The sequence below is a fragment of the Eretmochelys imbricata genome, chromosome 5 (genome assembly GCF_965152235.1).
Source record: "Eretmochelys imbricata isolate rEreImb1 chromosome 5, rEreImb1.hap1, whole genome shotgun sequence".
NCBI lineage: Eukaryota > Metazoa > Chordata > Testudines > Cheloniidae > Eretmochelys > Eretmochelys imbricata.
This window is the reverse complement of record NC_135576.1, coordinates 80,317,941-80,344,281: the sequence shown is the minus strand read 5'-3', so window position 1 is coordinate 80,344,281 and position 26,341 is coordinate 80,317,941. Positions and strand designations below refer to the sequence as shown.

General features: G+C 41.4%; 1 protein-coding gene across 2 annotated transcripts; it reads left to right on the top strand.

Annotated features, from left to right (window-relative positions):
* The first annotated feature begins 1,509 nt into the window (after positions 1–1,509).
* Positions 1,510–25,868, top strand: ALDH7A1 (aldehyde dehydrogenase 7 family member A1). Of its 2 annotated transcripts, XM_077817387.1 has the most exons (18): positions 1,510–1,875; positions 2,493–2,546; positions 4,280–4,345; positions 6,006–6,086; positions 9,238–9,361; positions 10,418–10,550; positions 11,152–11,196; positions 12,287–12,364; positions 13,688–13,785; positions 14,818–14,859; positions 17,126–17,220; positions 18,892–18,976; positions 19,233–19,339; positions 20,592–20,708; positions 21,228–21,325; positions 21,501–21,574; positions 24,290–24,365; positions 25,365–25,868. In XM_077817387.1, exons 1-18 carry the CDS (start codon positions 1,684–1,686, stop codon positions 25,417–25,419), a joined length of 1,620 nt encoding a protein of 539 aa, XP_077673513.1. In that variant the 5' UTR covers positions 1,510–1,683; the 3' UTR covers positions 25,420–25,868. The 2 variants fall into 2 exon arrangements, with proteins under 2 accessions (XP_077673513.1, XP_077673514.1); XM_077817388.1 differs by lacking the exons at positions 21,228–21,325; positions 24,290–24,365; positions 25,365–25,868.
* The last annotated feature ends 473 nt before the right edge of the window (positions 25,869–26,341 follow it).

Below are 26,341 nucleotides of genomic sequence, written 5' to 3'. Positions count from 1 at the left end.
TGCCACTGACTTCGCAGCACAGCTCCTATGAATATTAGCTTCAAGGTGTCTCCATTCAGACACATTAAAATGGAGGCACCCCAAAAATCAGTAGTTACTTCTGAACCTTTTTGCCATAGCCCTTCTAAAGAGATCCTTTGGAGGGGAAGCAGGTGCTGTAAACTTGATGTTTTACTAAAAGTCCTTTCAAAGGACTATATACACCTTTGCTTGGGACTGTGAAAGACTGATGGTCTGGTAGCACTGCAAAAGTAGAAAGAAGCAATCTGACAAGTCATCAGTAGACAGCAGCCCTTTCCCATTTGTATTAACTTGTTTCAAGGACTTTATGCCGCATAGGTATCAACAGATGGAGGGGAACTGACCAGAGATCTTCTAAATATTGCCAGAGAGCAGTAATCTTGTGTGCCAACAGAAACCACGGGAAACTAGGCCTGGGAGCTTTCAGCATGACAGTACTCCAGGACTCTGGCTGCCCTGTTCTTTTCTAGGATGGCATCTTTTCTTTGTGAAATATTTTGGAGTGGATCTTGATTTGCAGCCTTGGTATTGATGGATCACTGTGTTTTATCTCCTCTGAGCTATGGAATATAGTGCCAGGTTTCAGAGTAGCAGTTGTGTTAGTCTGTATCCACAAAAAGAAAAGGAGTACTTGTGGCACCTTAGAGACTAACAAATTTATTTGAGCATAAGCTTTTGTGAGCTACAGTTTACTTCACAAAAGCTTATGCTCAAATAAATGAGTTAGTCTCTAAGGTGCCACATTTCAGAGTAACAGCCGTGTTAGTCTGTATTCGCAAAAAGAAAAGGAGTACTTGTGGCACCTTAGAGACTAACCAATTTATTTGAGCATAAGCTTTTGTGAGCTACAGCTCACTTCATCGGATGCATACTGTGGAAAGTATAGAAGATCTTTTTATATACACAAAGCATGAAAAAATACCTTCCCCCCCACTCTCCTGCTGGTAATAGCTTATCTAAAGTGATCACTCTCCTTACAATGTGTATGATAATCAAGTTGGGCCATTTCCAGCACAAATCCAGGTTTTCTCTCCCCCCCCCCCCCCCCGCCACTCTCCTGCTGGTAATAGCTTATCTAAAGTGACCACTCTCCTTACAATGTGTATGATAATCAAGATGGGCCATTTCCAGCACAAGCACTCCTGTTCTTTTTTTGGGAATATAATGCAGCTCCAGAACTCAGGCTTTGGAGGGTTTTGCTGCCTCAGAGTTCTCAAATGCCTTCGTTTAAAATCCCTGCATGAGTTATTACAAAGCTGTCTGTTAGCCTCACTCTGATGCAAAAAAAGAAGCTACATAGTTTAAAATTCTGTACTGCAAAATTAAAAATATATTTAATTGCACAGTGAAGCAAACACTCCTCCTTAGCACTGATTTCTTTATCCACTAGATGGCAGTAACTAATTCATTCGCTCCCTCTTTCACTAGCCAGTCTGTAAAAAGGATATGTTATTTTCGGAAAGAATAAACTCTCTCGTTTGCCGATAGTTGGAGGAGCAGCGTGTCTGACAATCCAGGCTGAATAACCTGCCCGCACCAAGAATGTGGGCAGACCCCCGAATTCACCAATCATGTCTCCCCGACTTTGGGGGCGGGTCAGCGCTATGTATTGCTGGCTGCCTCCGGGCGGTTTCGTGGCTTGTGTTGTAGCTGCCCTTCGCTATGCTGCCGCTGAGCTTTGCTCTCTCCAGACACGTTTTACTGAGGAAGAGAATTTTAGCATCTTGTAAGAGGCCTGCTGCATTCATGACTACGTTCCTGATCAATCAGCCCCAGTATGCGTGGTTGAAAGACCTGGGACTGAAAGAAGAAAATGAAGGAGTGTATAATGGGATCTGGGGAGGAAGAGGAGAGGTAGGTTTGTAGCTCGAGGAACCCTGAACCAGGGGTACTGATTAAGAGTGGCTGACTTTCTGGATTAGGAAAAGCGAGCTGCTGCTGCTGCTAAAAGCGGGAGGCGCCTGAAATCAATGTGCTGCCGAAAAAAGGAAGAAACTTGATAACTATGTTGCAATCGGACAGCTTTGAAACCTTATAAAGTTATTGTTTCTTGCAAAAAAATTTCTCCGTGGGAGAGCAGAGTAGAAACGTTTTTCTGCCCCATCCCCCGTGGTAGGCCCTCTGAAGTTAATCGTCACTAGCGCTGAATAATCACAGGTTTGTATGTGGTAATCTATTTAGGCTACAGCTTTTGGTATGTGTTATTTGGCTTACCCCTTTGTAGGGCGATGTTATCTTGTTGCATCTAGTTTGGTCTGTCTCTCACTTGGAACCTCTCTCCTTGGTTGGTGTAGTTTTTTCTGACACGCTTTGTGTTTAGTATATTTTTTGTATGTGTTTGCATTATTGCTTAAATTCCTTTTTGCATAAAAAAGTCACTGTGTCTCCATCCCCCCCCCATCCAATACACACCAATATTTTCCCCTAGTTATGCATATTCCTAATATGACTGTAAAATATTCTTTCTTTAGATTGTGACAACGTATTGCCCAGCTAACCATGAGCCAATAGCAAGTGTGCGACAGGTAAGTTTGTCTTTTCTCTTTCTGGTGCCTACTTAGAGCAAGGGCTCCAAAAAGACAAATGGTAGCCAAAGGCTAATTTGGAAGATAAAGTCCAGCACCCTGGTGAAACGGCCAGTCCTCCACCCCAGCTGCTAGGAAGGAGAGGGAGATGAAATTCTGATCAAGTTGCTATCTGAGTCCTCTACCCATATTATTCTCTGGCAATCAGGTGGCTGGTAAATGTGAAGCTCTTGGTTTGCTGCTGGAATGGTCTCTCCCTCCCCAACCTCCTGCCTGTCTTTTGGAGGGAGAGGGACATTATTGCTATTCAGTCTCTCTCTAGTCCTGGAGGTGCTGCAGAAAAGGAGGAGATTCTGCTGCTACTCCCTTTCCATAATCTTTTTTAAGGAGTTGGGGATGTAAGGGAAGCTCCTATTTTGTGACTAGCTCTAGTGCCTGTTGCTTCTGTTCATAACTTTCTCATCCAAGTATTTGAAACTGACATGTCTCTTCATGGTTTCACTGCATAGCAGCAATGACATGGAACAAGAGTCTTCACAATTTCACTGGTCAACCTGTGCATCAACTTCCGTGCTGTGGTGCTTAACTAAATTTCTGCTCCCTTTATTACAAAAACAACGTTCCAAAACGTATGTCTGCACTGTGGGGAAAAAGGAAAAAAAGGGTATTCTTAACATAGGTTAGCTCTGGTTAAAATATCAGTGAAGACGGCAGCTCAGCTAACTCGGGTTCACAGCTCGAGTGGCAGAGTCCTGTGACAGGGTTCCCGTAGGCTTTAACTCTTGTTAACCCAAGTTTAAAAGCAGAGTTGCTTTGTCTTTGCTACTGTTTTAACCTGAGTTAGCTAACCCTAGTTAAGACCCCCTCCCCCCCCATTTTTTTTCTTTCAATGTAGATGTACCCTTAAGCTCAAATGCTGCCCGTCTGGTCCTATAGGTGTGGTGAGCACAAACCAGTAGATCCAGATGGAGGAGATACAGCATGTGGGAGAGAGGGCTTGTTAGTCTATTCTCTTTATTCTCCCACCCTCCAAGTTTTCAGGCTTCATAGATCCAGTGAAGATGGGCTGGGTGCAAAGGAGTAAAGCTGGGAGGGTAGATACTCTGCAGTACTTTTTATTATCACTATTTTTTATTTTGTGTTAATAGTGGGATTTACAATAATAAAGCAAAATGTCACTAAATGGGCTATAAAAGTGGCAAAGAGTCCTGTGGCACCTTATAGACTAACATGCATCCGACGAAGTGGGTATTCACCCACGAAAGCTTATGCTCCAATACATCTGTTAGTCTATAAGGTGCCACAGGACTTTGCCACTTTTACAGATCCAGACTAACACGGCTACCCGTCTGATAAATGGGCTATGTATTCCCATGATTTTTTCCCATGGGGAATACAGCTGAAGGAAAACTTTATTTAAACTGTAAACTTTAGCTAGGATAGTAGATATGTTCCCCAGACACCTTGTGGTATTAACTTTCCAATTTAATTTTTGTTTCTAGCAACTGTCTTGTCAGCACAGTTAGAAACCAGCATGTCACGCTGTGAACACAGTTGCTTAGAATATAAATTTCCTAAAGAATGATACCTCCCAAGTCAGCACCGTCCACAGAAAATCCATTCTGCTTGAGTCATGCTCACTGCCTCTTCTGTATTTCAGCTTCAAGCAACCAAGAGCAAAGTAACTTCTGTGTTTTGTGTCCCACCCCCTGCTTAAATCCTTGTTCATTTAGGCCAGCTTGGAGGACTATGAAGAAACAATAAAGAAAGCTAAAGAGGCATGGAAAATATGGGCAGATGTAAGTTGACAAATGATTATTCATATTTTTGAAAGTGTCTCTACAGCAGATAAGGACCCCTGAAACCACAAAAGTACCATTTTCTGTTGGAGACTTAAGACTCCATGTCCTATATGATACCTTAAACCTAAATTAACAAGGAGTCCGGTGGCACCTTAAAGACTAACAGATTTATTTGAGCATAAGCTTTTGTGGGTAAAAACCCCACTTCTTCAGATCTGTTAGTCTTTAAGGTGCCACTGGACTCCTTGTTGTTTTTGTGGATACAGACGTACACGGCTAACCCCTGGTACTTAAACCTAAATTGTGCAGCAAGGACCTCATGATCACACAGCACCTTTTCCAAGCCCTTACTGCCCTCCAGGTCCAATGTGTTCGTTTGATATAAAATGCAAACCATTTAAATGTGTCTCCAAACTTTCAGTGTGCCACAGACTTTTGTATTGTAATGTGCATTTGTACTATAGAAGCTGTTGTAGGGAGTGGAAGGAAGCTAAAAGTCTTTAAAGCGAAGTAAGAAAAAGGCTAAGGTGTGTGTGTAAGATGTTTGTTGTTTGGTTGGTTTGTCCTCTCCCGCCACCCTGAAGCGGCCCATGGAGGAGGTTTTAGTATCTAGGAGGGCAGTTGATCATTGTGGTAATAGGGAAGGCACTAATCTACTTTCCCCTTGGATAACTTTTTTAATTTTGGGAAAGATGGATATTGCAATTCATTATTTTTCTCACCTCAGAAACCTTTTAGTGAAAATAGCTGCTCTTATCCCAATAATAATACATCCAACAATGATGGATAAATACATCAGGCCAAATTCTTGGCTAGGGTACATCAGCATATTTATGCTAGTTGAGAATTTGGCTCATCAGCGTTTTCTGCTGAAATTATCAGCAGTGAAATAGTTAACAAGGTTAACATTTAAAATATTCACAGTAGGCTTCAGAATCAATAAGCAGCTGAGTACGAATTGTTTCCATTAATATCAACAGTACTATAGTTTCAGCCTGCCTGCAGACTCTGGTAGATATTACTGGAGTGATTACATAAAGCTCACGTCTTGAAGGTTGTTTTTGCAACCAAAAGGATTAGATGGCTTTTTTTTTTTTGGATAGTTTAGCTTCTGTAGCATAGCTACATAAGACATCTCTTAAAACAGGGAATTGTGTTGCCGACTGCTCTGCCCTGTAAGTACATTATACACTACAGTCTAGCAAGATATTCACAATTCACTATGTGATATCAGGGCTGGCTGGACTACAAAGGAGGGCAGTAAAAATACATAGTGAGCGTGGTATGTGAGAAATTTGCTTTCTGACAGGTCCCTAAAGCTCATATCTGTTTGAAAATGGTCCACATGTATGCTGGAATGGGATAAGGAGAACAGTAATTTGAAGTCTGCATTCAGCCAATGATGGTGTCTTAGCACCAGAACCCCTGAACCCTTAGTCTCATGAGCAATTCTATTTGAGGCCCTGATTCAGCAAGAATTCAGCCTAACTTTAAACATGAGTAGCTCACTGTAGTCAGTGGGAGGAGAGAGGACAAAGGTACTGGTTGGTCTTCCCTTGATGGCCTGGCTGCAAGTGTCTGTAGCAGAAAGTGCAGTTTAGTCTCTGAATCAGTTTCTTTAAAAAAAAAAAATAAAAATAAATTTTTTTTTGTCTAGGTTCCTGCACCTAAACGTGGAGAAATAGTGAGGCAGATTGGTGATGCCTTGAGAAAGAAAATCAAAGATCTGGGAAGCTTGGTAGGGTGTCCTGAGCAACGTGTACACATCTGAAAAAAGTCAAAATTATGTTTAACTCTGGTTTTAATGTAGCTCTGTGTAATTAAGTGAGAAATTGTTAATTTTAATAACTTCTAAATACTTTTTGGATTCCACTAATGATCTGTGGTAACAAGTAAGATTTTTTTTTTTTTTTTTTTAAAAAGGAAACTAAATGTAAGCCTGCATTTTTGGTGCCCTATTTTAAAAATAATGCCACTTCACTTTAGAGCAGGGGTGGGCAAACTATGTGGCCTGAGGGCCACATCAGGGTTCTGAAACTGTATGGAGGGCCGGGTAGGGAAGGCTGTGCCTCCCCAAACAGCCTGGCCCCTTCCCACTTCGTCTTCTCTGACTGCCCACCTCAGAACCCCTGATCCATCTAACCCCCTTGCTCCTTGTCCCCTGACTGCCCCCTCCTGGGACCCCCCGCCCCTAACCACCCCCCTTGGGACCCCATTCCCTATCCAACCCCCCCTGCTCCCTGTCCCCTGACTTCCCCGCCCCCTATTCACACCCCCGCCCCCTGACAGGCCCCCTGGGACTCCCATGCCTATCCAACCCCCCCATCCCCTGACCACCCCCCTCGCCTGCAAACTTCTACCCCATCCAACCACTCCCTGTCCCCTGACCGCCCCCCCGGGACCCTTTGCCTGTTATCTAACCCCCCCACTCCCCACCCTCTAACCATGCTGCTCAGAGCAGCAGGACTGGCAGCCACGCCACCCAGAGCAGCAGCCACTGGCAGCTGAGGCTGCGGAGGAGGGGGGACAGCAGGGGAGGGGCCGGGGGCTCAAGGGCTGGGCAGGACGGTCCCATGGGCCAGATGTGGCTCGCAGGCTGTAGTTTGCCCACCTCTGCTTTAGAGTTTTAAAGCGATGCCATCACAATTCTCAGGCTCAGAATTTGATCAATATTTTTCTTTTTCATCCACTGCCCTTTCTCCTTTCCTTCTTGTACCAGTTCACAAAAGCTGTATTTATTGTAACTTGTGTCTACGTGTGGGAAGCACTGCTTCAGTTTTTTAAAAGACAGTTTGTTTTTTAGGAAGTGGGCCACAAACATTTATGAATTAATAAACCTAGGATGGGGTTTTCAAAGGTGTTCAGAATTAGTCTAACTCCTCTGACTCCCATTTGAGCCAGTCGTCAAATTCGCAGTGATTTTAAATGGACTCGGGAGCTAGCGCTTGAAAAAAATCATATCTCTAATTCACAAATGAATCAGCTCTCTAATTCACAAATGGTCTTAAAACTAAAGGCTCATGGTCACGCTGTCATCTCCAGTTTCTCCCTTTCCCCTAAGAGCATTGTCCTCAACACACCTGTCAAAACAGGAAAAAATGTAAGTGATTCTGAAACTGTCCTCTTTCCAAACAAAGACTTTTACCATGCTCAACTGTCACCATGCTGCTTTCCCACCTTTCTGTGAGACAGGGCACTGATATTAAAATGGTCCTGAAAGAAGACTCCCTCTCATACAGAGCTTTTCAACCTGGGTTCTTTCTGATGATCTGAAAAATAGTGAGAACTAAGATGTGGAGAACGAGGGCTTTAGGAGGTGAGATGGTCTGTGAAAGGATCTCAGTAAGTGCTGGTGCAGGACATAAAAGTCAGAGGATTGCTGCTGTTGGACCATTAGACAGTTTCCATGATGGAATTAGTGTGTTAGGTACCTCTGTGTTTACGCAGAATACTGTTTTTCTGCCTAGTGTAGACAGACAGAGGACTGAAAAATGTGCTAAAGACAGCATGTGCTGCAGCTCTGAGTTGCTAAAGCATGAAGTTACTACAGGGTTCTCAACCTGATATGAGAAAAAAAAATACTAGAACCCTACTTAAAATCTATGTCCGCTGTTACACAGGAGATGATCATAATGGTATCTTTGGATCTTGGCTCTATGACTCCTAATGTGGTACTGAGATCCCATACGGATCCCTAGTAGTTTCAAACTCCCACTCCTTGCCTTGGGTGAACCCACCATCAGCCTTTTGGGAGGCAGAAATCACTCCAGCACGTTTACAGATACAGATGAATGTTGGTGGATTTAAAAAAAAAAAAAAAATTAAAGTGCCCCTCCAACGTCCATCCCTTAGTCACAGATGAGGGCACCTCTTTCTCCTTGTGTGGCTGATCTTGAGTGCAGTGTGGTGCAGTCTCATAGTGGCCATAAAGACAAGCTGCCCTTTGAACCCAGAGCTCAGACTCCTAGCCTGTTGTGTGTCTGCAGCAGTAGCAGGTGCCCTGTTCTGCAGCCTGCCCTGTCCCATTTGATAGAGTTCCACGTGGGAAATTATTAGTTAAATTGGAGAAGATGGGGATTAATATGAGAATTGAAAGGTGAACAGCACTGCATTAGTCTTTTTCACGAGCCCGTCAGGTTGGCGGCTCATAGTCATCCTGTCAACCAATACATCTGGGTCTTCATCAACCAGTACATTAACCAATACATTTGGGTCTTCTCTGTCGCTTCCAACTGGTAAGTCCTCAGCTTATAGCAAAAATATATAAACTGGCTATCAATAAATTTAGGCTTGAAATCAGACAAAAGTTTCGAACATCAGAGGAATGAATTTCTGGAGCAGCCTTCCAAGGGGAGCAGTGGGGGCAAAAAACCTAACTGACTTCAAGACTGATCTTGATAAGTTTATGGCATGTAGCTGATCTGCAACTGCTACCAAGAAATATCTCCAACAGCCGGTGATGGGACACTAGATGGAAAGACTCTGAGTTACTACAGAGAATTATTTCCCAGGTGTCTGGCTGGAGGGTCTTGCCCACATGCTCAGGGTCTAACTGAGTGCCATATTTGGGGTCAGGAAGGAATTTTTCTCCAGGTCAGATTGGCAAAGACCCTGGGTTTTTTTCACCTTCCTCTGCAGCATTGGGCGTGGGTCACTTGCAGGTTAAAACTAGTGTAAATGGTGGATTCTCCATAACTTGAAGTCTTTAAATCATGACTTAAAGACTTCAGTAACTGAGCTGGAGGTTATGGGTCTATTACAGGAGTGGGTGGGTGAGGTTCTGTAGCCTGCAATGTGTAGGAGGTCAGACTAAATGATCATGATGGTCCCTTCTGGCCTTAAAGTCTGAGAGTCTAAAAAATGATCCCATGTGTTCTTAACATTGTCAGGTCTCACTAGAGATGGGAAAGATTTTTGTCGAGGGTGTTGGTGAAGTTCAGGAATATGTTGATGTCTGTGACTATGCTGTTGGCTTGTCCCGAATGATCGGTGGACCTGTCTTGCCTTCAGAAAGTAAGAACGTGTATTAACATTTGTATTTATAAAGTTCTGGATATAATGGAGCTCTTTCTACATTACTTCACTGTGGATTATATATTTATGCAAGTTACCAGTTTACTGTATCTGCCGTTGTGACTTGGCTGATCTACGTGATGACCTGTTTTGGTGCTACAGAGTGCGTCCATTTTTGCCTCAGTTAGAAACTACATACATACAGTGACAGAGAATTGAGTTCCTCTCCATTGACAAAGTCACTAAATCGAAGTATAAAATGAGTACAGCAAAATCTAGCTAGTTTGCACTGAGACATGAGAAACCTGTTGTCAATTCAACTTTACAGATTGATGAGCCATCAGCAAGAAACATGCTTGTACTCTTGTTTCCCTCATTATCCAACTGACATGATTACTCCTTACAACTAGTTTACCAGCATGCTGTAGAGTACAACTGTAACATAGCATATATTGCATGAGTAATTAGTTCCTACAAATAGACTTCACTAAAGCTATTAAAGTTCTGCTGAAAAATGAGATGATGCTATTTGATGGAAATATCTGGCTTGTGGATTATTGAAATAATATTCACTGTATTTTCCAGCAGATCATCTAGCTGGAATGTAAACAGCCTTTCTACATACTAAGATACGGCCATGCACCAGGACAGCTCTAATACAATTTTGCTGAAACTGGCCTCTCTCCTTTTGTTCCTTAGCAGACTATCTGCATTGACTTTTTTGTGTCTGTCCTAACGGTTATTAGAAATATTGAATGAAGTCTGGTGAATCTACCAACAAGTAACTTATGTTGTGTTAAAAAATGTCCCACAATTGCCAATACAAAGGTAATAAATTGAGTGCTGCCCACATCAATGCAAATAAGATAAACTATCCACCTACTTCTGATAAACACTTGGGTAAATAGATGGGTCCCAAAAGTCAACAAACTTTGGCTCTGTCTCAGATCATGAAGATCTGTTGTAGTCCATGCCTTTTCTTTTTTCGTTTATTGAGCAAAACAGTCATGCACGTGCACACAATCAAATTGCTCTAATTTGTGTCTTTGTTTTCAGGACCTGGCCATGCCCTTATAGAACAGTGGAATCCTGTGGGATTGGTAGGAATTATCACTGCGTTTAACTTCCCCGTAGCAGTGTATGGTTGGAATAATGCAATTGCAATGATCTGTGGGAATGCTTGCCTCTGGTAAGATGCTCAAATACTTTAAACTAAAATACTGATAGTGGTAGTCTTTGCTCATCACAGCAGAACTATGTTTGTTTGTAAGGATACTCTCAGGCATGTAAGGAATACTGTATTTGAAATGTCAGGTGTCTGTTTTTCATCCCACATTTATGAACTCTTCACATCTGATATTTCTAGGTTGGCTTCAAGTCCTGCTTAAAAGCTCTATTCTACCTGATACCGCATCCAGCACAATGACTGAAACAGCCCAATTAGGTATTGAGCCCTCTAGGCTCTACTATCATACAAATAATAAAGAATATGGTTGATATTTAAAAATTGGGTACATAGAGCTAGGCATTTGAATAAGTTGTTTGATTTTCAAAGGCTCTGGGTACCTGTAGCTCAGTTTCACTTCACTAGACGTTATGGATCTGTAACACCTCTAAATATTGAGCCACTTCCACCTAAGTATCTAGCATTAGACACTCAAATCTGAAAATGTCTGGCTAAGCTTACCGTGCCATACCTCTAACTCTGATTTCTTGCATAATACAAGAGTTGCATAAAGTATTTTGTATTCTTGGGAATGAAATTTGATTTTGCATTTTTTTTCTTAAAGGAAAGGTGCTCCTACAACGTCCCTCATTAGCGTAGCTGTTACAAAGTAAGTTTTTGAATATCTGTACATATAATTGCTTTTGCACTTTGTCTCTGAGATCTTGTGGCTGGGATGAGAGTGGCTTTGTCTCCTTCCCCGCCGTACAGACAATAACAACGTATATTGAATAAATTCGTTCCCTTGGTTACCCCTTTTTTGAGTCCTCTGTTGAGCAGTAGCAGATGTCTGGGGCCTTGCAGTTCAGCTTCTCAGTGGAGGAGAAATCAATGATGGAGAGTCTGCATGATGCTGTAAGTGTAACATGTTTTGTATGTGCACATACCAGTTCTGAGTGAGACACTGAAACAGCATGCTGACGCTCCTATCTTCCAGGAACCTCAGCCCAACACCAGTGCCTAGGTGTCAGGAAGCAACTTCAGGCTCTGATTACTGTCAGTTCTTGAGGCAAACTCTTCTGCTGCTTGCACAGTTCTCTCTCTCTCTCTCCCCTCCCTCCCTCCCTCCTGAAGTTGCCTCAAAACAGAACCTGGCCTAATCCAAAACTAACAAGCCAGCATGTCCTCCCAAGAATCAAAACTTGCTCACATGCAAAGAAAGAAAACTTGGACAATTGTAACAGCGCCACTCGGTGACAGCTGTGATGACACTATCAGTACATTGAGGAGATGGCTTGCTATGCACTTTAACCCGTTTTGAGTAACGAAAGTACTACAATATTTAAAATACTGTTCATTCCTGAGAGTATGCCCCCCTCCCGCAAATGCTAGATGCTACTTCTGAGAATAATTTCATTGAATTTCCAAAGGAAATACTATGAATAATGCTATAATTGGGATTTTATGTGCTCACCTGTCTTCTCTTTGCCAGTTACATCCTGGAAGATGCATTATATTTTAAATGTGTGGATTTTATTATAAGCCTTACTATTACACTGGACAAAAATATTTTTGGAGAGGAGAATATATTTATATATAAACAGTGCACCTGATACAGATGATACTCTTAATTTTTTTAATTTTTATTTATTTTATTTTTTTGTGACAAGGTGAAAATAGTAACTGCTGATTTTTATCACCTGCATCTGACTGAGATCTCTCAAATCCCAGTCGCTCAAGAAATTTCTCTTTTTTTCTAGGATAGTAGCTAAAGTTTTGGAGGATAACAAAGTGCCCGGTGCAATCTGCTCCCTGATATGTGGCGGAGCAGATATTGGGTAGGCAAAACTCTTGTATTTTGTGGAGAAGGGAATGGCGGAAGGGTGGCTTACGGGAATAGTCTAGTTTGAAAATAGCTTTGCTCTCTGTGGGCCTTGTACTACCACTTAGAAACCAATTGAATCTACCTTGTTTTATTTGCCTTTAACCTGAACATGCCTGTCTATCCATAGACTCTTTAGTGCAGGAAACATCCTATTTTGATTATCTGGAAAGCGTCCAGTACATTGCTGGCACTACTGTAAATATGTAACTAATAATTCCATGGACCATTGCTGGACCAACCATGTTACTACAAATGTAACAAACTGTGAATCTAGCTTCTAGTTTGGTGAGGGTATTTGTCCCCATTTTTAACTCTTATTCTTCCCCTCTCCCCCTACTTTGTAGCCACATCTAACAAACTCTCTGAACAGCTATAAAGAATACAACCGGGGTGTAGTCCCTGCTATACCCCTTCCCCCAACAACCTTCATGGGCATGCCAGTTGGGGATGCTCACTCCATAGAGGTGCATGGGAGCCCACAAAGTGCCTAAAGCCTTGAAAGGCGTACACCCCAAGTTGTAGTTGATAGCATGGGCCTGAAGGAGGCATCAGGGTACTTGGCATGCCATTGGTGCTGTACAAACAGCACGCAAGTGCATAGGCAGCTTTGTTCCTGTATGCAGGGTTAGACTTCAGAGTTAGTGCAGATGTCGCAGTACTAGAATCTGACATGGAAATATGGCACTTATTCTGGCACTTACGCTCCTTTGAGTTGCATTCCAGTTAGTCACTGACTTGATTCTTTTAAATCTGTTGTGTGTTCGTGGCTTTCAAAGGCTAAGATTTTGTCACGCATATTTTTAGTAAAAATCACGAACAGGTCATGGGCAATAAAGAAAAATTCACAGAAGCCCATGACCTATCTTATGCATGACAAAATTGGGAGCTGGGGGCTCCCCACACCACCCCTGGGGGCTTGTCTGGGAGCTGTGGGGTCCCTCCACCCCCCCGTTACCTCCATGACTTGAACCCGCAGTGCCTGGGAGCTGCAGGGTCCCTGCCACCACCCGCGGTGGCTGGGAGCCCCCAGGGCACTCCCCTACCTTCTGTGGCAGCTGGGAGCTCTGAGTTCCGCAGTTCCCAGCCACCATGGGTGGTGGGGGGGACCCTGCAGCTCCCAGGCACTGCGGGCTCAAGTCACAGAAGTCACGGAATCCGTGACTTCCAGAGACCTCTGTGACAAAATCATAGCCCTAATTATAATTAACCTATTTTTCATGTCAGCTTGCTCCAATTATACATGCTTTTGAGGATAGTCATGTGTTCTCTTATGTAGCACAGCAATGGCAAGAGATGAGAGAGTGGACCTGCTCTCTTTCACTGGCAGCACTAAGGTGGGCAAGCAAGTGGCACTTATGGTTCAGGAGAGATTTGGTAAGTATGTAGATTTTTGCTTTTTCCCCTGTAAGTGTTTCGTTTGTTTAGGAAGTGGGGCTGAGGGAACTTTGACAAATAGAACTTGTCTCATTGCCTTTTTTTTTTTTTTTAAACTTGTGTTACAAGGGCAGCAGCAAAGCTGCATTCCTGCTAATTCTAGCCTAATCCAGGACTTCTTTAGATTCTCCTGAAATCTGGCCTCTGCTGAACTCAGTGGGCCTGCAAATTGGTTTTTGATGGCCTCTCTGAATCTACCTGATTCTTGTCTAGTGTGTGATAATGCCACTGTGGTCAGCACTGATTTCTGGGAGGGGTCAACAAAAGGATTCTTGGGCAACTGCCCCTCCCCACCAAGTGTAGCTGCCCCATCTCCCCCCCCCCCCCTGCCCCTTTTTTTTTTTTTTTTTTTTAAAGAAAGGGGGAGGGTGTGTTGTTATCAGGACATCACAGATTGCCTCTGCTGCAGAAGTGTTGCTGAATCCTGGATCCATGCCCAGTTGTCAACATCTATATATTTTTCAATGGGCAGTTCTCCATATAAACCAAAAGCCTTGGGCCACTATCCCTCGATCCCTTTGAGGATTTTGGGTTGAATTTTGCACCCTCTTCAGTCACTCCCTGATTTGAATTATAGAATTCAGAGCAGCTTTCACTATCAAGGGCTCATCAAAGAATGGAAGGCCATACCTTCCCCCAAATTTAGAGATTTAGGACACTTGCCAGGAAAATAAGCACAAGTGCTAATTTTTCTTGTTGATTCCCTTTGATTTCATTAGCATCTCTCTCATTGTCCATGTCTTTCACACTCTGCACTACTTTAGTGGGTTTTTTTATTTATTTTTTTGTTTTTTTGTTAAAGCAAAAACTCTCACTGTAGGCTAGACTGTGTTACCCTTAGTCCTTGAGTAGTACCATTGGTTTCAGTGGGAGCATTCATGGAATAAGTATTGGTCACTGTACAGGGACGGTCTATGGTTGTTACTCACAACTAGCTTCTTAACTCACGTTATTATTTACTTATTTTAACAGGACGGAGTCTGTTAGAGCTTGGTGGAAACAACGCCATTATTGGTAATACCCAATATAATAATCTCTTCTCATCCAATTTACTTTTAATGTTAATATTAACATAGTAGACTGATCTTTTTATCAGGGGTTGTTGTCTTCTGTGTATGGAAAATACCTAGCATACAGTGAATGCTATTACAGCTGAAGGCCCAGATTTAATAAGTTCCTTAAGCAAGTGCCTGACTCGAAACACATGAAATACCCTGCTGAATCAGGCCTAAGTAATATGTGAATAATGATCCCTCCCCCTCCACACACACCTCCCGTCTCATGAGCAGTCCTCTACCTCCCAGCTCTCAAAGCTCTACATCTTAGTCACTATCTTCCAGTCAAGGACTAGATGGAAATTCCTTTGGTTTGTCAGTGCCTCTCCTTAACTGGCCAGAGGGATCACTGTGGAACAAGACACCCTTAAAAAGCTGAACAGGCAGCCTCTGATCTTGGCATTGAGGGATGGGGTTTATAAATTGCACTCAGGTGTTTCACATGGTTGTGCTGAACATAAATACTGGATCATAAGACCGCTATTTTATAGGGTTTCTCAAGCTAAAAATAGTAAAGCTACTACCTCTGTTCTCTATTAACTGAAAACTGTAAAATCTGAATTTATTTTTTCCAGTTGTTGCTTTTCCCAACATTGCTTTATTTATTTATTTTTGCATTGCACTCTATTTGGGCGGTAAGTCTAGAATGGTCATTTTTCCATCCCGGTTGTTGTGTACTAGTGCACTGCTGTTCTGGGTTTGCAGTATTCTGGGGGACAAACTAATTTAGGAAAATACCAGTGAAAAAAGGTCAAGAAAAATTTATCTATGTATTGGGCGGTGGGGATGTGATTTTATTTATTTATTCTGGTACATTCAAATGTTGGGCTGTACACTATCATTTGAGGACCATGTTTAAGGATGGCTTTAATTGCGGGTAGCTGTGTTTTTAATGTTCTAGAATCTATTTATACTATATTATATATATAAGTGCCAGCCAATAGGCACATAATTCTGGGAAAACATTCTTAAGAAAAATACCTATTTCCCTCTTTTTATTGCCCAGTAGTATAGTTCAGATTTAAGTATCTTAAAGCCTGATCTAGTGCCCATTGAAGTTGATGTGAGTCTTTCCATTGACTCCCAGGGAGTTGGTTCAAGGTCTTAGGGAGCAGCTCGGGTAGCTATACACAGGCTACCTCTGCTCAAGTGAATGTGCTACAAGATCAGGGTGGCCATGGCAGCATGGTCTGCAGCTCAGGGTACGTACTTGAGTTTGTATTCAGCAGGTCGGGCAAGATTGTACTTGAGCAGCTAACCTGAGCTGCAGCTTGTGCCATTGCAGCCATGCTGATGCTAACACACTACCTCATGCTAGCACATGTATGACTACCTGAGCTGGGAATTCTACCTCCTTGCTGCTATGTAGATATAACCTTAATGGGGGCAGGAGAAATGTACTCGAGTTAACACTTGATGTCTTGGTACACGTTTCCCCTCTATTGCACACTTTTAGCTTTCGTAGATTGTTAAATTTCTAACCAGGCTAATGGATATCAAATCCCTCTGAAACTCGTTAAGTTTTATTTCTATGTCTTGTGGCAGGAAGTAGCATAGATTCTCTTTCTGTGGTTTTAAACGTACTGCCTTTCGTGGTCATGGGCTTGTTTGTGTGACAAGTGTAAGAGTTGCCTGATCGCTCTTGCCTTTTATTTAATAATCTTGTAAACCTACAAAGTTCCTGCTGGCTAATCTGTCTGAAGGCATTTGGAACAATCAAACCCCAGTATGACACCAGCTTGAGCTATATTAATTTTTAAACTTGCCCCTTCTTTTTCTGCTTCATGATTTTTTTTTTAATTTTATTTTGCTGCCCTGGCTCCACTGAATTAGTCACTTGTGCCCTTCGGCATTGATCCTCCATGCTATCTGACGGCCCTTTGGTGTTGTTTCTCCATGCCATCTGGGTTCCACTCAAGCAGAATGGAGAGGGGAGGGATGCAGGAAGCTGGTTGCAGCTTCTTGATTCACAATCAAGTTGTGTTGCTTGGGAACTTTGTTCAAAGTGGCCTGGAGAACCAAATCTTTGTGCTTAATTCCAAATACATACAGGAAACTAGTTTTAAAGTGTCCGTAACCTACACTATTCATTCATCTCTTTTCTAGTGCTTCCTGAAAGGCCTGATAGAGTTTACTATGTTGACTAATTTGTGTCTACTGAATTTAGAGGGGCTTGAAACCAGAAGCCAGTAACTTACACCTTGATGTTCAATTCCTCTTTTAAGTGTTTGAAGATGCAGATCTTAACCTAGTCATCCCCTCTGCTCTATTTGCTGCTGTGGGGACAGCCGGCCAGAGATGCACAACTGCCAGAAGACTGGTGAGTAAATATGTATTGTACAGTTGGGATAGTTAAATCATCCAGTATGAAGTTGGAGAACAGGCAGTAGTATTCTTAAAACATACTTCTAATGCATCTAAAGCCAGTGCAACAGGAAAAATGACTATTCACCTGCAGGTCATGATTGAAAGTTCCAGAACTGTTTCCTTACATGTGTTTTTTAAAAATACCCAATGACACTAAAACTGTAAAATATAAAATCTAATATTTCTCATCCTTTATACTCATTGAATTTCACTTTGCTTTCATTGCCAAGGCAGTCATCTTCATTTATTTGAAATATACTGCAGTTCCTGCTAGCAAGTAGTGCAGCAAGTAGTACAGTGTTTGGATTACAGCATATAGGGATTTTCTTTAGTTTTTAAACAAGTAATTTGTCAGATTAAAATTGTTTTGACCATCTCCGATGATATTATTTTGTAAAAGCTTGTTTTAACAAAATCTAAATATTGGATCCTAATTTAACTGATGTCCCTTTTACATGAATAGTTACTGAACAAAACAATAATTTGAGCAGGAAAACTTCAGCTAGTTTGCCCAGTCTAGGATTCTAAAACTAATGTGTTTAGCGCTCAAATATTTTGTCTAATTATTACACTTCAGACTTCAAAGCAATTTTGGTAAGAGGAAGTTCTTCTCAAACTCGGTAGAAGCTTTAGAAAGACATTTATAATGAATGAGGGAGATCCATTCTAAATGAATGTTGCAAATTAACCATAAGCAAACAAAGCAAGAATAACATATCAATGTGTTTTCACCATTTATTTGACTTGGGTTTAATTTTAAATTGATAGATTATGTACTGGATTTTTGTGTAAGCTCTTGATTTTTGTGTAGCATGAGACTTCATAACAGTAATTTGATATCAAACTTCGCTTGAGATGGGGAGTAGCACTTTTTTTCATAGAATCATAGACTATCAGGATTGGAAGGGACCTCAGGAGGTCATCAAGTCTAACCCCCTGCTCAAAGCAGGACCAACCCCAGCTAAATCTGTTTTTTTTTTTTTTAAACTGACTGGAGTGTGAAGATTATCAAGGCTCTACTGTACATTTCAGTACTTTTGTAGTGAGAGAGGCTACATGTCTTCAGTTTTCCATCCAGTGAGCTGGGGTAGGGTGGGGTGAGAGAAAATATTTCAGAGTTGCTAAATAGATTTAAAATCTATTTATCTTCTCTTTGTATTACTGGGGATTGATTCCTCTTCTACAGGCATTTTGTTGCTAACTCTCACAATGTTATCATGAGTCTTAGGATATTTGGAGGGTTTCTTCCTTAAAATCCCCAGGGGGTGTGTGTGTGTGAGTGAGGGAGAGGGGGAGAGAGAGAGGGAATCTCAACTTTTCATTTGGAAAAATATGCCTTTTAGACCTTGTGGAGGAAAGCTTTGAAAATGTGACCTGCGCGTTCCCTGAAGACCCAGAAACTATAAGGCAAATTCAGACCCCCCTAGTTAAAAAAGAGAATAGCTTTTACGCCAATCTCATGATTTTTGAGGCCTTATTTGGGCTTTTTTTGAATGCTTGAGGTTGCTTATATAGCTCCTATTCTGCAGGGTTGTCCAAAGCTCAACACACAAAGTTTTTTTGCAAATTTCAACAGCTGTGACATATTACTAACTGTACATAAAACTCTTGTGACTCTATTTAGTTCTTGCATGAAAGCATCCATGATGAGGTGGTGGAGAAACTTGCTAAGGCCTATGCACAGATTCGCATCGGTGACCCATGGGACTGTAAGTAGGGTTTTATTTTATTTGCTTCTACTTATGGAGGGAAAAGACTGTTACAAAATGATCAAGTTAGCCCCTATTCTAACTGAAGCTGTGAAATAAGAAGGAGGAATCTAATTAATCCTAATTGTTTTGTTTATCTTCCTTTTGTTTGTGGCTATTTTCCCAGCTATCATGGTGATAGGCATGTTAGAAATGTATACAGTTGTCTTAAAATAATGTCTTTGAACTCTATGTAATATGCTCTTTTACTTTTCAGCTACCACTCTGTATGGGCCTCTCCACACTAAACAAGCAGTGACGATGTTCCTTGATGCAGTGGAACAAGCCAAACAGCAGGGTGGCTCGGTGGTGTATGGTGGGAAGGTGATTGTTTTTACTATCCGGGCTGTTAGAATAGAGCATCAGAAAAATGACCACAGATTGGTGGGTCATGGAGAGCATATTCCGACTGAATGTATCCAGTGCTGTCAGGGACTTCAAATATGTAAGTCTATCAAGTCAGACACGTGGAGGGTGGGGATGGCTCCACCTGACGTCTGAGGCAACATGTTTTAGAGAATCGAGGCGAGTCTGGGAAAATGAAATTCTGAAATCAATGTCAGCTCTTCCACTAACTCAGTGTCTGGCACTGGACAAGTCTCTTGCACTTTCCACAATCTGTGGAAAGAGGATACTGCTTTCCTTATTCCTGTGTTGTTTAATTGCAATTCACATTTTCACAAAAAGAAAAGCAGCTGCCCTCCCCTCCCAACCCTGGCCTCCCATTCTCAATGAAACACAGAAGTTAGGGCTCTGAATGACAGCCTGAGTCATGTAAGCATCCCCGTGGAGCAGGATAATAAGCTCTTAACCAGGCCTTCCATTTGGATTATTGCAATCTCCCTGACACCCATATTTTCCCAGGTTTCTGGCTGGTGGGTCTTGCCCACATGCTCAGGGTCTAACTGATTGCCATATTTGGGGTAGAGAAGGAATTTTTTCCCAGTTCAGATTGGCAGAAACCCTGGGGATAGAGGGGATTCGCCTTTCTCTGCAGCGTGAGGTATGGGTCACTTGCTGGTTTGAACTAGTGTAGGTGGTGGATTCTCAGTCACTTGAAGTCTTTAAATTATGATTTGAGGACTTCAGTAACTCAGCCAGAAGTTAGGGGCCTATTACAGGAGTAGGTGGGTGGGGTCCTCTGGCCTGCAATGTACAGGAGATCTGACTAGATGATCGTGATCATCCTTTCTGGCCTTAAAGTCTGAGTCTTTATCTCCACCTTCAGTGCATTCAGAACATGGCCAGTAAAGTGATCTTCCCTGCTTGCCATTCACAACACAAATGGGAAGAGAGAAGTTTACCTGGCTGTCTGCAATTTGATTTTGTGTGTATAATTGTGTGTGTAATTCTGTACATTTTTCTTTTGTATTCTAGATGTGTTACTGAGTAGAACTTGGTACAGTATGTTCAGTTTAGCTACTCATAGAAGGTTTTCTGTTTCTCACTGCAAGAGATAGTTACTGCATCCAAACCACTGAATGGGATGCAACTAAGTGTACCTAGTTCCTAAGCCAAAGACTGATTTGTCTGAAGCAATAACTTGGCTATCACTTTTTTTGTGTGTGTTTTGAAGGTTCTAAATCGCCCTGGTAACTATGTTGAGCCAACAATTGTGACTGGCCTTCCCCATAATGCATCCATCGTGCACACTGAGACATTTGCCCCCATTCTTTATGTGCTGAAATTCAAGGTAAAACAAAATAGGAGGAATTAAATGAGCTTTGGTTCAGTGTTGTTTCAATAGTGCATATGTCTTGTATGTTAAATTAAACCATGCAAGGGGGAGAAGGAGGAAGAGAGAAGTATTCCTATATGTGTGTCATGTTCATGAAACGGTCCTAATAGGTGTATTATTGGCCAATTATTATGGTTCTCAACTGTAGGGGTATCCAGCATAACTGCATGGCTCAGGACTTGGTTATGTTTATATATCTTATTTAAAAAGCACCCAGGCTTAAAGATGGGAGTCTATACAGGACTGTAGATATTTATTGCATAGATTGGGGGAAAAAAAGCTCTTTGTCATTGCCTTTCTGTACAGCCTGGCATGCTAATAGCTGTACATCTAGTCACATATTTGCCATGTGATTAACAAGATGCATCATGGCGCTAGTTTAAGTTAGCATTCTGTTTTTCATGGTACCTTTTTGTTGTGTTCACTGCTTGTCTTCAGTAGTCGTGGCATAATTACTTATGTAATTCCTTCTAGACAGAAGAAGAGGTCTTTGCTTGGAATAATGAAGTAAAACAAGGTCTCTCTAGCAGCATCTTCACCAAGGATTTGGGCAGGATTTTCCGCTGGCTTGGGTATAACTCGTACATTTTTCCTCTTTCTAGAACACAGGATTGTCTAATTTGCAAACACTTAGTCAAATATTACTTCTTCAACATTAAAGCCTCTTTTAGAGAAGACACTGGCTCTTTTCCTTACCATGTGACTACAGAAGATCACATCATTTGTCTATCTTGTCTTTGCTCTTAGGCCTAAGGGATCAGACTGTGGTGTTGTAAATGTTAACATTCCAACCAGTGGGGCTGAGATTGGAGGTGCTTTTGGTATGTTAATTACATTTCCTACCTTGATGTTTTGGAACAAATTGATAGATTTAATAGCAGTAAGTCACCACGACCAGATGGTATTCACCCAAGGGTTCTGAAAGAACTCAAATATGAAATTGCAGAACTACTAACTCTGGTATGTAAACTCTCGCATAAATCAGCCTCCGTATCAGATGACTGGAGGACAGCTAATGTGACACTGGTTTTTAAAAAAGGCTCCAGAGGCAATCCTGGCAATTACAGGCCAGTAAGCCTGACTTCAGTATCAGGGAAAATTGATTGACACTGTAGTAAAGAACAGAATTATCAGACACATAGATGAACGTGATTTGTTAGGAAAGAGTCAATATGGCTTTTGTAAGGAGAAAGCATGCCTTACCAATCTATAAGAATTCTCTGAGGGTGTCAGCAAGCATGTGGACAAGGGGGATCCAGTGGATATAGTGTACTTGGGCTTTCAGAAGGTCATTGACAGGGTTCCTCACCAAAAGCTCTTAAGCAAAGTAAGCAGTGATGGGATAAGAGGGAAGTTCCTCTCATGGATCAGTAACTGGCTAAAAGATAGGAAAAAGAGTAGAAATGAATGGTCAGTTTTCACAGGGGAGAGAAATAGGATCCCCCAAGGATCTGTACTGAGACTAGTGCTGCTCAACACATTCATAAATGATTTGAAAAAGGGGTGAACAATGAGGTGGCGAAGTTCACAGACAATACAAAATTACTCAAAATGGCAGTCAGCTTTGGACTTTATTAATAGTTACAAAGGGATCTGTCACAACTGGGTGACTTGGCAACAAAATGGCTGATAAAATTCACTGTTGATAAATGCAAGGTAAAGCACATTGGAAAATATAATCTCAACTACACATACAAAATAATGAGGTCTAAATTAGTTGTTACCACACAAGAAAGATCTTAGTCATTGTGGTTAGTTCTCTGAACACATCCACTCGATGTGCAGCGGGAGTCAAAAAAGCTAACACTGTTAGGAACTATTGGGAAAGGGATTGATAATGAAAGAGAAAATATCATAATGCCACTCCATAAATCCATGGTATGCCAACACCTTGAATACTGCATGCCATTCTGGTCGCTCCAGCTCAAAAAAAGATATTAGAATTGGAAAAGGTACAATGAAGGGCAGCAAAAATGATCAGGGTTATGGAACAGCTTCCGTATGAGGAGAGATCGAAAAGACTGGGACTGCTCAGCTGAGAAGAGAGATGATTGGGAGGGGAGGACTGTGATAGAGATCTATAAAATCATCACTGGTGTGGAATAAAGAAGTGAATAAGGAAGTGTTAATTTGCTCCTTCACAACACAAGAACCAGAGGTCACCCAATGAAATTAATAGGCAGCAGGTTTAGAACAAATATAAGGAAGTACTTCATGCAACACACAGACAACCTGTGGAACTTGTTGCCAGGGGATGTTGTGAAGGCCAAAAGTATAACTGGGTTAAAAAAAGAATTAGATAAGTTCATGGAGGATAGGTCCATTAGTGGCGATTAGCCTAGATGATCAGGGACACAACTTGATGCTCTATGTGTCCCTAAACCTCCAACTGCCAGAAGCTGGAACTGGACTAAAGGGCATGGATCATTCAATAATTGCCCTGTTCTGGTTGTTCCATCTGAAGCATCTGGCACCAGCCACTCAGAAGACAGGATGCTGGGCTAGATAGGCCCGGGGTCTGAACCAGTATGGCCATTCTTATTTTATGATGCTTTTAGATGATCCTGTTACACAGCAGTGGGGCCTATGGTATAAACCTGAGGTTCAATTTTTTAAAAAAGTACTTTTTTTTTTTTTTTTTTAATTATGAACACACTGTTTTCTTCTTGCATAGCTTCTGGTAAAGACTAGTCATAGCATTGCCACTTTAAGGATTGCTTATTTCAGGTCTTCTGACTTCACTTGATTTTAAAGGCCAACATCTGCCCAATTTCTTCACTGTAAATATACAGAAATCAATGTTATTGCTCTGCATTTTGCTAGTGTAGCAGAGACTAGAATTTGGCCAGTGACAAATTTTCTGTTCCATTAAAAAAAACCCTTTATCTAATAAAAGAATAGCATATGGAACATTTATTGCTATGAAGGAAAGATAACACCCATCAACAAGGTATTTTGGATGTTAGAAAAGATCTCATAGCTTAGGAGAACAACCTCTCACTGGGCTGAAAGCACAAACTGTTAAAACCAAAATTCCAATTGCTGCATGCATAAGAAAAATGGCTTTTAAAGATCTGCTGTGCATGTGTATACCTCATGCCAACTACTACACTTCTTCCTAAGGGGATCTGTAAAACATATATTCACCTTTTGCACTTCTCTCTCCTAAACCTCCCCACCCTGCAACAAAAGAAAATAAAACTGTCACAGCATTGCTCTCACACTACATAGTTATTTTCTTCAGTTAAAACCAACCATTCATATAATACAGTTAACAGGAAGGCAGAGAGACAATAGTGCGTGAAGGCCAGCAATTTCAACCTGAGTATGTGGAGGTGGGTCTCTGTTTTTCTTCTAAAGTTGGGGAAGGAGAGGAGCTTTTTTACTTCTGAGAGTTTTAACTGAATTTATAAAAAACTCTCATCCTCCCTGCAGTACAAATATAACTTTGGTTGAAGTGTGGGAGCATAAAATAACCACAAAGGAGCTTCTATCCCACAGTGGAGTAACTTTTTTTTTGTTTTTGTTTTGTTAAGGTGGTGAAAAGCACACTGGTGGTGGAAGAGAATCTGGCAGTGATTCCTGGAAACTGTACATGAGAAGGTCCACTTGGTAAGAGTGAGGCTTACATAATTTAGCTACATATAAATGTAAAAGTGCCACAGGGAAACTTGCTAAAGTTGATAGCTTGTAAATCTTAAGTTGCAAGAGAACTTCCCACAGCAGCAGTAATAGTCCCTTAGTGGTAGTGTGGGCACTACTGGAACTTCCTAGCTAGTAGCAGTCTCAGAGATTGGTCAGTGGTCTGCTGGCTAGACTGCCCAAAGAGCTACAGAGACCAACAGATTATACCTGTAATTGGTTAACTATTTGTTACAAGAATCTGCCCTTTTTTAAAGAACAAAAAGGAGATCTGTTCTTCCAAGAAGGAAGTAGAGTATTAAAAACATCCAATACAAGGCCAAAAATCTAGATACTCATCCTTTTTGGAAAAGGGGGAAAAGCCCTGACATCTATAGAAGGTATTATCTTTTTAAATATATTCATTTTAATCTTCCTGATCTTGAACTTGACTAAGTAAAATATAATTGCTCTGATTTGTAAGGAAATCTGTGAGCTGGTCTCTACAGAGAGTAAGGTCACTACTGATAGTGGCAAGTATTTAGATAAATACTTAATTTCTATGAATGTCCATTTTTACTGGGTGACTATTGACACACAGCAGCAAACACATGTCCTAAACCATATGTATGCCAATAACTAACATCCTTGTTTCTGTATGCAGAGGGCCACATAGTATAGACTAGGAAGTAGAAGTTGCTTTCAGTAGTAGAAATCTGTCTGCCACAACACTCTTGGTTGGAGACAAATGGAGGATTATATCTTCTCTTCAGTCTGGTGAAGAGGAGGTAGTTAGGAAGGGGATACAATCCTCCTGTGTTGCCCAATTTCTACACTATAGAGATTGGTAAAAATGACTTTTCGCCATGCTTTTTAATTTAAAACAAACTGGCAACTGCGTTAAGGAAGGCTTGTATAATTGAAATGGTTCTTGTAATTGGTTTCAATGATCAAGTCTATTTCCTAAATTCTTCTTGTTTTCTCTTTCAGTACAATCAACTACAGCAAGGATTTGCCTTTGGCTCAAGGAATCAAGTTTCAATAACAACCTTGTGAAACAGGGTATCCTGAAAACTCCTGACATTTCAGAGCCATGCACTTTCTAACCTTTATAATTGAGATAATGATTTGAAACTATATTGCACCAAAATAACGGCAGCAGCTACCGTACTTCCATGCCAGAAAGCCAATTGTTATATTTTGCATCAATTTAAATAGTGTATCAAATTCTTATTTGATCTTTGGGGGAGGGGTTTTGCATTGGATTAAAGTGGCTTGCAGAATTTTACCATGCCTTTTCTATGTACTGCAGTGTCAGCAGAATTTCTATGCCCTTGTCCAAACACTGATCTTGCTGCGGGTGTGGTTGTTAGATCCACGCTTCAGAAATGCATGTTTAGTGTTTAACCAGTACTGGTCCCATATCAGGGACTGTAGTACGGGGGCTGCTGTGAACCCCTCTTAAATGTATAAATAAAAGCACATTTCAGAGACTCACGATGCTTCTGACTTTTTTTTCCATGACTGACATCGGGATAGGACTCTTCACCTTACTGGTCCTATGTGAGCTATCACATGATTTGGCTACAAATGTCACAATCCTGCTTCTTGCAGCACTAGCTGAGCCTGGGCTCTTCATAGCATGTAATAATTTTATAAGTAAAACAAGATAGATTATCAACTTAAAATACTTGATAGTTCTATAGCATGGGAAGTGTTTTAGGTGGCACTTTCTAAAGAACTGAAAGCTGACCTGATTCTGCTACCCGAGCAGTCAATGGGAATTTTAGCAGAGTTAGGCCGATCCCAAACACTTTTGAACATCTAGCCTTTGATTGTAAACTGACTTATTTAAATTAGGACATAGCCTTTGTAGAGACATAAAGTGCATTGCTTGAGACATTCAAAACTAGACCGCCCAGTCCCCGAGCAACAGATTGATCACTAGTCATTACATGATTAAACTG

Bases quoted from the DNA above. Each gene is read 5' to 3' on its own strand.
- ALDH7A1 (XM_077817387.1), top strand. From the start codon at position 1,684: ATGCTGCCGCTGAGCTTTGCTCTCTCCAGACACGTTTTACTGAGGAAG. The intron at 11,197-12,286 runs GTAAGTTTTTGA...CTTTTTTTCTAG, and splicing joins ATTAGCGTAGCTGTTACAAA to GATAGTAGCTAAAGTTTTGG. The intron at 21,326-21,500 runs GTATAACTCGTA...CTTTGCTCTTAG, and splicing joins AGGATTTTCCGCTGGCTTGG to GCCTAAGGGATCAGACTGTG.